Source organism: Ranitomeya imitator, chromosome 4 (assembly GCF_032444005.1).
Source record: "Ranitomeya imitator isolate aRanImi1 chromosome 4, aRanImi1.pri, whole genome shotgun sequence".
Lineage (NCBI taxonomy): Eukaryota > Metazoa > Chordata > Amphibia > Anura > Dendrobatidae > Ranitomeya > Ranitomeya imitator.
The window spans coordinates 20015182-20025059 of NC_091285.1; the positions used below are offsets into that span (position 1 = coordinate 20015182).

A 9878-nucleotide genomic window follows, 5' to 3' on the forward strand; every position below is an offset into this window, starting at 1 on the left:
GATTCAGATAAGTCTGGAAATCAAGTAATTCTTGTAGACTACCTTCCCAAATGACAAAAATATCGTCAATATAACGCCACCAGGCTCTGACGTGGCGCCAGAGGATGGAACTGTACACAAACTTGTCCTCGAGCACCGCCATGAAGATGTTAGCATACGTGGGGGCCACATTGGACCCCATGGCGGTGCCCCTCAACTGTAGGAAAAAATCGTCCCCAAAGAGGAAAAAATTCCTCCTGAGGACGAATTCCAACAGTGTGAGGACAAGCTGTGCACACACGGGGGCCACGTCAGAGCCCGATAGCATACATGAGACCGCATCCAAGCCCTTCTCGTGTTCTATGGATGTGTATAACGATACAACATCAAAAGATGCCAGAACAGTCATCTCAGTAACATTAACATCCTCGATCTTGTCCAAAAAATCGTTTGTATCCTTCACATACGACCTAGCTGAAATTGCAAAGGGACGTAATATCCGATCCAGAAAAATGGCTGTTTTGTTAAACAATGAACCCCGGCCCGAAACAATCGGGCGACCCGGGGTTCACATAAACACTTATGGATTTTGGGCAACACGTATATTACCGGTGTGACTGGAAAATCAACAATCAAAAATTCTGACAGCTTATGGTCAATGAGTCCCATAGAAAGGGAATCACTGACCACAAGCTGTAATTCTCTCTGAAACCCAGATATAACATGGCCCAATAAAGTTTGCACTTTGGAATATTACACCCGGATGGAGCGCTGGTCTTTTGTTTCTCTTTAGAAATGTGACATCATTGACTGCCAGGAGGAACTGACAGAGGGAAGGGGCGTGGCTTCTGAAGGACCAATATTTTCCCAAAATGTTATCAATTTTTTTTGTAGGATGGAAGCAGCGTTTAACCCTGATTACCGCTAAAAATATTCTATGCAGAAACGTAACATTTTTTTTTTTGCCTGTGACATGTCCCTTTTCCTGATCATTAAAGGGTTAAGCGCGCAGCATTCCTTTTTTTGTGTTCTTTTCCTGTTGTGTTGTCACGGAGACCGTTGTAAACACGACGGCGTTCGGCGCTGATGTCACCCGGCGTGTAATTATGGAGCGTTGTAGAGGCAGCCGGAATCTGGGCAGCGGGCCAGGAATGTCTCCGTCCCAAGTGACTCGCGAAGCCTCGGGGAGCAGATGTGGGACCAATACGGGTTTATTTTGGCAGATTTAATGCCGCCATCTAGGAAAACATGCAATATTTTATACAGTGTCAGTCTGCACTGTAACTCTGGCATTCTATTCGCTGATTTCTGGGCAGTGCCCCTTTTAGAGTTTACCCTATATTTACTTTTTTATTTTCAGCACCTTGTCCAAATGCTGCCATGCCATGGTGGCGCTAATTTACCCATTCGCCTGGCAGCACACCTACATTCCTGTGCTCCCGCCATCAATGATCGACATTGTCTGCTCCCCCACCCCGTTCCTCATCGGGCTCCTGTCCAGCTCGCTCCCTCGCCTCAAAGAGCTGCCGGTGGAGGAGGTGAGTTTGTTTGTTTTGTTTTTTTGTTTGTTCTTCTTTTTTTGGTTTGTTCTTCTTTTTCTCAGGGGTCCGCTAACAAAATTTTATATTCTGCACTGACAAATAATAGTAGAGGGGTCAAAACTCCAGTACAAAGCTCCAAATCCCCAACCATAAAGTTAAAAGGTAAAACTCTGGTATCCTGCTGTCACCACTAGGGGGCGCTCACTGTATACAGTGTGTACATTTCCAATTTAATTTAAAAAAACAATAAAAAATAATAAATCTATATATACTAATCCTAGATATGATAAAAACTAATAATAATAATCATAAAAACTAATAATAGAAAAATATATAATAATTCGAAAAACAATAAAAACTAATAATAATAATAATCAAAGCAATCAAAAATAATAATAAAACCAATATATAATAATTCTAAAAACAAGAAAAACTAATAATAATCCTAAAAACAATAAAAAAATCAAAGCAAAATATAATAATCATAAATACGATAACAACTAATAATAAAAGCAATATATAATAATCCTAAAAACAATGCAAACTAATAATAATCATAAAACATTACAAACTAATAATAAAAGCAATATATAATAATCCTAAAAACAATAAAAACTAATAATAATCCTAAAACTATAAAAATAATAATAATAAAATGAATATAAACTAATAATAAAAGCAATAAAATCGAATAATAAAAGCAATATATTATAATCCCAAAAACTAATAATAATCTGAAAAACAATAAAAACTAATAATAAAATCAATATATAATAATCATAAATAATCATAAATTCAATCAAAACGAATAATAATCCTAAAAACTAATAATAAAATCAATATATAATAATACTAAAAATGATAAAAACGAATAATAATCCTAAAAACAATACAAATAATAATAATAAAATGAATATAAATTAATCATAAAAGCAATATTTAATAATCCTAAAAACAATAAGCTAATCACAAGAACAGTAAATAATAATCACAAAATCAATAAAAAATAATCACCCATTTACCATTTAAAAACAAAAAAAATAAACCTATGTAGTATCATCACCATCTCAGTCCAATCCTTAATTTAAAAAAACCTAAAAAGGCTGTAAAGCAAAAAAAATAAATCAACAATGCTAGAATTGCTGTTTTTTGATCGCTGCAAAAAATGGAATAAAAAGCAATCAAAACATCATATGTACGCCAAAACGGTATCAATAAATACATCACCTCCACATGCAGAAAAACAAGCACTCGCACAGCTCCATAGATGGAAAATCAAAAAGTTACGGGTCTCAGAAAATGGTAGCACAAAATAATATATTATATTATTATTTTTATTATTGTATTAATTTCATATGAAAAAAATTCACTGCATTTTCAGTTTTTTTCCCCATTTACAGTACATTGTGCCATTCCAAACTACAACTCGTCCTGTAAAAAACAATCCCGCGTACGGATATGTGGGCAGAAAATTACAAAAGTTACGGCTATTGGAGAAAAGGAGGAAAAACAAAAATAGGCTAAAAAATAAATCTGTATTTAGTGAGCTCCCCCTAGTGGTGGATGTAGGTAGCCAGAATTTTTTCCATTAGTCACCCAAATGATTTTTCTGTTCTGTGCCCTTAAAAAACAGACGTGATCCTGAATGTTTTGTGATGACAATGGAGAAGTAAATCAATCTGGAAATGCCAGGAGGGAGGTCGGGAGGAAGGTCGGGAGGGAGACCGGGAGGGAGCCTGGGAGGAAGGTCGGGAGGGAGGCCGGGAGGAGGGTCGGGATGGAGGTCGGGAGGGAGGCCGGGAGGGAGGCCGGGAGGAAGGTCGGGAGGGAGCCCGGGAGGAAGGTCGGGAGGGAGGTCGGCCCTGGTCGTGGCATGGAAATACCCCAGGAAATAGGAGGTGACTTTATTATCTTTTCTCCCATTGCAGGTTCTACTGGTCGACCTGGGTAATAATCGCCTCCTGAGGCAGGTGAGTGACGCGCCATCATGGTGTCTACACGGGACACGAGGGTTAATGAGCTGCTCATAGACATAATGCTACAGGTTAAAGGAAACAGGAACACATGGGCTACTTGCACAGTGAACAAGTCTGTATGATCATGTTCACACACCACCAAGAAACCTGAAGACACAAAAGAGAATAGTAAAACCAAAAACACTCAGTTTGAAAAAATGTTGCAGTAATCCGCAAGTGCTAGTAAAAGATGTAAAAAACAGGGTATTTGGTTGATACGTTTTTTGCAAAAAATGTATACTAAGCTGCTCTACCAATCTTCACGGTATACCCTTATCAGAGCAGTCCTAACTAATGTATGCAATCCCTATCTGATGTATTTAAAAACCTGATCATCTGTATATAACCTGTGTGAACAGGGTTCAGAGAGGAAAAAATCCATGTGTGCATTTTAAATACATCAGATAGGGATTGCATACATTAGTTAGGACTGCTCTGATAAGGGTATACCGTGAAGATTGGTAGAGCAGCTTAGTATACATTTTTTGCAAAAAACGTATCAACCAAATACCCTGTTTTTTACATCTTTTACTAGCACTTGCGGATTACTGCAACATTTTTTCAAACTGAGTGTTTTTGGTTTTACTATTCTCTTTTGTGTCTTCAGGTTTCTTGGTGGTGTGTGAACATGATCATACAGACTTGTTCACTGTGCAAGTAGCCCATGTGTTCCTGTTTCCATAATTGTTCTCTTGTGTCTACAAGACTGGGGAGTTCCACCACTCCTCTTGGGCTATCTGCACAAAAGCTGTTCTACCCTGTATGCACACATGGATTTTTCCTCTCTGAACCCTGTTCACACAGGTTATATACAGATGATCAGGTTTTTAAATACATCAGATAGGGATTGCATACATTAGTTAGGACTGCTCTGATAAGGGTATACCGTGAAGATTGGTAGAGCAGCTTAGTATACATTTTTTGCAAAAAACGTATCAACCAAATACCCTGTTTTTACATCTTTTACTAGCACTTGCGGATTACTGCAACATTTTTTCAAACTGAGTGTTTTTGGTTTTACTATTCTCTTTTGTGTCTATAGGTTAAAGGAGCAGCTTTAGATTTCCTTCATAGTTTTAAATAGACAATATACAGCACAATTAAATGCATTGTATGGCGGTATTATATAGACATAAGATAGTGATATTATTTAGGCATTGTATGACATTATTATATAGACATATGATAGTAGTATTTTTTAGGCATAGTATGTCAGTATTATATGAGCACAGGATAGTGGTATTTTTTAGGCATAGTATGGCAGTATTATATGAGCACAGGATAGTGGTATTTTTTTAGGCATAATATGGCAGTATTATATGAGCACAGGATATTGGCATTTTTTTTAAATTATTATTATTAGACATTTTTATGGCGACATTTTTTCAATGGCGCTTTACATGTGAAAAGGGGCAAGTACAATAAAAATGAGCAAAAACAAGGCACACACAAGTACAGAAGGAGAAAAGACCCTGCCCGCGAGGGCTCACAGTCTGCAGGGCATAGGTGAGGATACACTAGGAGAGGGTAGAGCTGGTTGTGTGGCGGTTCAGTAGACTGAGGATCACTGCAGGCTGTAGGCTTGTCGGAAGAGGTGGGTCTTCAGGTCCTTTTTGAAAGTTTCCGTGGTAGGCGAGAGTCTGATGTGCTGGGGTAGAGAGTTCCAGAGTATAGGGGAAGCACGGGAGAAGTCTTGTAAGCGATTGTGGAGGGGTAGCGTGAGAAGGGGGAAAGATGATGAATTCTGTTTTTTTCCATGTTCAGTTTTAGAAAGCGAGCAGAAAAGAAATATGAAATAGCAGACAGACATTGTGGGATTTTGGTCAGTAAGGTGGTGAGGTCGGGTCCGGATAGGTAGATTTGTGTGTCATCAGCGTAGAGATGATACTGCAAACCGTGGGATTCTATGAGCTGTCCCAGGCCAAAGGTGTCGATGGAGAAGAGCAGAGGCCCTAAGACAGAGCCTTGGGGAACACCGACAGACAAGTGGCGAAGTGAGGAGGTGGTGTGGGGGAGGGAGACACTGAATGATCGGTCTGTTAGATATGACAAGATCCAGGATAGGGCCAAGTCTGTGATGCCAAGAGATGAGAGGATCTATAGCAGGAGGGAATGGTCCACAGTGTCAAAGGCAGAAGACGTGTCCAGGACAGAGTAGTGTCGCTTGCTCTTGGCAGTTAGTAAGTCGTTAGTGACTTTAGTTAGGGCAGTTTCAGTTGAGTGATGGGGTCAGACGCCAGATTGTAACCAGTCAAAGAGGGAGCAGGAGAAGAGGTGGGAGGACAGTTCAAGATGGACATAGCTAGATACAGAGGATGGGTCAAGAGAGGGCTTTTTGAGGATGGGTGTGATCTTGGCATGTTTGAAGGATGAGGGAAAGACACCATTTGTAAGTGAGAGGTTGAAGAGGTGTGTTAGGGTTGGGATGAAGACTGTGGTGAAGTTAGGGATGAGGTGAAACGGGAGCGGATCAAGCGTGCACGTGGTGAGGTGTGATCTTGACAGGAGGGTGGAGAGCTGATCTTCGGTCATGGTGGAGAAGGTGGTTTTGGAGGAACAGGGCTGAGCAGCTGAGAGGGGCATTGAAGGCTGTGGGCCGAAGCTTTCTCTGATCGTATCAGTCTTCTGTTTAAAGAAAGAGGCAAAGTCTTCAGCAGAAATGAGAGGAGAAGGAGGAAGTGCTGGGGGACGGAGTAGAGAATTGAAAGTGTTGAAAAGCTGTTTAGGGTTGTGAGACAGGAAGGATATGAGAGATGAGAAGTAAGTTTGTTTGGCGGCAGTGAGCATGGACTTGAAGCTGGCGAGGGAATGCTTGTATGCAATGAAGTGCTCGGCAGAACGGGATCTCTTCCATCTCTGCTCAGCGACCCTGGAATCCCGTCTCAGTTCTTTGGCCAGGCTGGTCATCCAGGGCTGCCTGTTGTTTGTATTATTTATGCATTGTATGGCAGTATTATATGGTAACGACATTGGAGATTTCAGTGCGTCAGTCACATTTACCATATACAGTATGACTAATCTTGAAAACTTTGGATGACTTTTCATCTCTCTTCTGCTCTTAGATGGAGGATGAGGACTCTATCCTGCCTCGAAAACTGCAGACCGCTCTGGAGCAGATCTTGGAGCAGCGCAATGAATTGGCTGCAGAAATCATCCAGGGCTCTGCCAACGGGCAGCAAGGTAAATGCCAAAGCCTGAGATTCACAAAAGGGACAGAGCGTGGTAAAAATGAACCCCCTGCACTTTTACTCTTTGTGACCTAGTCTCGTGTCCCTCAGACTCCAGCTCCTTGAATGATATAGTATCGGAGGCCTTTGTTCGCTTTTTTGTGGAAATCGTCGGCCACTACTCCTTGTTTATGGTTCCTGGGGAGCAAGACGAGAGAACTCTCCTCCGTGATGCCTTCCGGAAATCTGTCTCGTCAAAGAGCGTCCGCCGCTTCCTGGAGGTTTTCATGGAAACGCAAATGTTTGGAGGCTTCACCCAAGAGCGAGAGATGCGGAAACAGGGCAACAAAGGTCAGTCAACCTATGACGCATCCCAAATATGGCCGCCATCAACCGGGCCTGTGTATATATACTGTATGTAATGGTGGATTTTGTTGCAGCACCCCCTAATGGTAAAATGGCAGCACTAGATGCCTCCTGTGCTGTCCCTTTAAGATGATTTCCCTACAGGATGACGATATTGTCCATAGATTTATAGATGAGAGCGTACTGTGTGTGTTGTCCGCTTTCTCCACCCTGTTTTTGTTCTGCTCTGCTGGGAGTTCTGCTCTGAAGCCCCCGCACACAGCTGTGCACATTCCCTACTGTAAAGTCTTGGGGTGTGAGCGGAAGAAGCTCCGGCCCTGACCCTACTGGTTGTTTGTCTCTACAGGTCTCTTTGAGGTTCGAGCACAGGAATATCTGGAGACCCTGCCGGGCGCAGAGCAGAGCGGTGTCAACAGGTTTTTCAATAGGATAGGTGAGATGTAACGACTCTATAATGTGTCCGTAATGCTCCAGTATGGAGGGCTCCTATATACTGCAATCAAAGTAGTCTGCAACCTGAGACTACAAGTGTCAGCATCATCGTATAATTTGTATCATACTCCAGAGCTGCATTCAACATTCTGCGTACTCAAGATTTCAACTTTGTCATCATTGTGAGTGCAGCTCTGGGGTATACTACAGGATGTAACTCAGGATCAGTAATGTAATGTATGTACACAGTGACTGCACCAGCAGAATAGTGAGTGCAGCTCTGGGGTATACTACAGGATGTAACTCAAGATCAGTAATGTATGTACACAGTGACTGCACCAGCAGAATAGTGAGTGCAGCTCTGGGGTATAATGCAGGATGTAACTCAGGATCAGTAATGTAATGTATGTACACAGTGACTGCACCAGCAGAATAGTGAGTGCAGCTCTGGAGTATAATACAGGATGTAACTCAGGATCAGTAATGTAATGTATGTACACAGTGACTGCACCAGCAGAATAGCGAGTGCAGCTCTGGGGTATAATACAGCATGTAACTCAGGATCAGTAATGTAATTTATGTACACAGTGACTGCACCAGCAGAATAGTGAGTGCAGCTCTGGAGTATAATACAGGATGCAACTCAGGATCAGTAATGTAATGTATGTACCCAGTGACTGCACCAGCAGAATAGTGAGTGCTGATCTGGAGTATAATACAGGATGCAACTCAGGATCAGTAATGTAATGTATGTACACAGTGACTGCACCAGCAGAATAGTGAGTGCAGCTCTGGAGTATAATACAGGATGTAACTCAGGATCAGTAATGTAATGTATGTACACAGTGACTGCACCAGCAGAATAGTGAGTGCAGCTTTGGGGTATAATACAGGATGTAACTCAGGATCAGTAATGTAATGTATGTACACAGTGACTGTTACCTCCTGCATTATACCCCAGAGCTGCACTCACTATTCTGCTGGTGCAGTCACTGTGTACATACATTACATTACTGATCCTGAGTTACCTCCTGTATTATACTCCAGAGCTGCACTCACTATTCTGCTGGTGCAGTCACTGTGTACATACATTACATTACTGATCCTGAGTTACATTCTGTATTATACTCCAGAGCTGCACTCACTATTCTGCTGGTGCAGTCACTGTGTACATACATTACATTACTGATCCTGTGTTACCTCCTGCATTATACCCCAGAGCTGCACTCACTATTCTGCTGGTGCACAGGATCAGTAATGTAATGTATGTACACAGTGACTGCACCAGCAGAATAGTGAGTGCAGCTCTGGAGTATAATACAGAATGTAACTCAGGATCAGTAATGTAATGTATGTACACAGTGACTGCACCAGCAGAATAGTGAGTGCAGCTCTGGAGTATAATACAGGAGGTAACTCAGGATCAGTAATGTAATGTATGTACACAGTGACTGCACCAGCAGAATAGTGAGTGCAGCTCTGGGGTATAATACAGGAGGTAACTCAGGATCAGTAATGTAATGTATGTACACAGTGACTGCACCAGCAGAATAGTGAGTGCAGCTCTGGAGTATAATACAGGAGGTAACTCAGGATCAGTAATGTAATGTATGTACACAGTGACTGCACCAGCAGAATAGTGAGTGCAGCTCTGGGGTATAATACAGGAGGTAACTCAGGATCAGTAATGTGATATATTGCACTATATTAGTAAATAATTGTATATTAACCATTTCTGTGTCCTATAAAAATATTTCTTGTTTGTTTCCTAGGAAGTAAAATGCGTTTTTTACACAAAAAGTAGAACGCAGGGATAAGACGAGCCCTATGGACGTGTTTTTTTAACTTATTAACCAGCTGTCTGACTCTCTGGTCGCCGTGGATTTGTCCCTCCTGTTGCTGTTTTCTGAAGGGAAGCAGGAAGTTTGAGCCGACACAGAAATCTTTCCCTTGTGGTGAAGAGTCGACCGCCCCTCCCCCAGTGGAGACTTATAATGGACAGTTGGGTGGTCTCTCCTCTGTATTATGCACTGGACAGATCTCGGATAAGCTTGTCATTGAAGCCACCTTATCATCATCATTGATCGATCGTTGATTTTTTCTTTTCTTTTCTTGCAAAACTTTTATTTATAATAGGATTTTTTTTTAAAATTCTGTAAAAGAAGAAAGACTGAATTTATCACCTCGAAAGATTGGGGATATTTAACTGTCCAAGAAATCTGTGTACGGGGAGTGTTGGCCGATCGGATGGCGATCGTCAGGACTTATGGGATGTGCGCATAGACTTTCGTCCTTAATTACCCTCGACCTAGAGGAGTTTTTCTCTAATTAACCCCCTAATCCCTATTTGGGGCGTAAATCTTGGCGCCTTCCTGGCA

At 41.6% G+C, this 9878-nt stretch overlaps 1 protein-coding gene across 3 annotated transcripts in view; it reads left to right on the forward strand.

Moving 5' to 3' along the window:
• Window positions 1-9642, forward strand: part of DENND2A (DENN domain containing 2A) — a 96659-nt gene extending 87017 nt beyond the window's left edge. For 2 of the 3 annotated variants that reach the window (XM_069763259.1, XM_069763261.1), the window contains 6 exons: window positions 1340-1517; window positions 3449-3490; window positions 6598-6715; window positions 6814-7053; window positions 7415-7501; window positions 9273-9642. In XM_069763259.1, coding sequence (XP_069619360.1) covers window positions 1340-1517; window positions 3449-3490; window positions 6598-6715; window positions 6814-7053; window positions 7415-7501; window positions 9273-9304 — 697 coding nt within the window. In that variant the 3' untranslated portion in view covers window positions 9305-9642. Of the gene's footprint in view, window positions 1-1339; window positions 1518-3448; window positions 3565-4577; window positions 4703-6597; window positions 6716-6813; window positions 7054-7414; window positions 7502-9272 lie in introns of those variants that run through there. The other variant, XM_069763260.1, reaches the window with a different exon arrangement.
• Window positions 9643-9878: the final 236 nt, after the last annotated feature.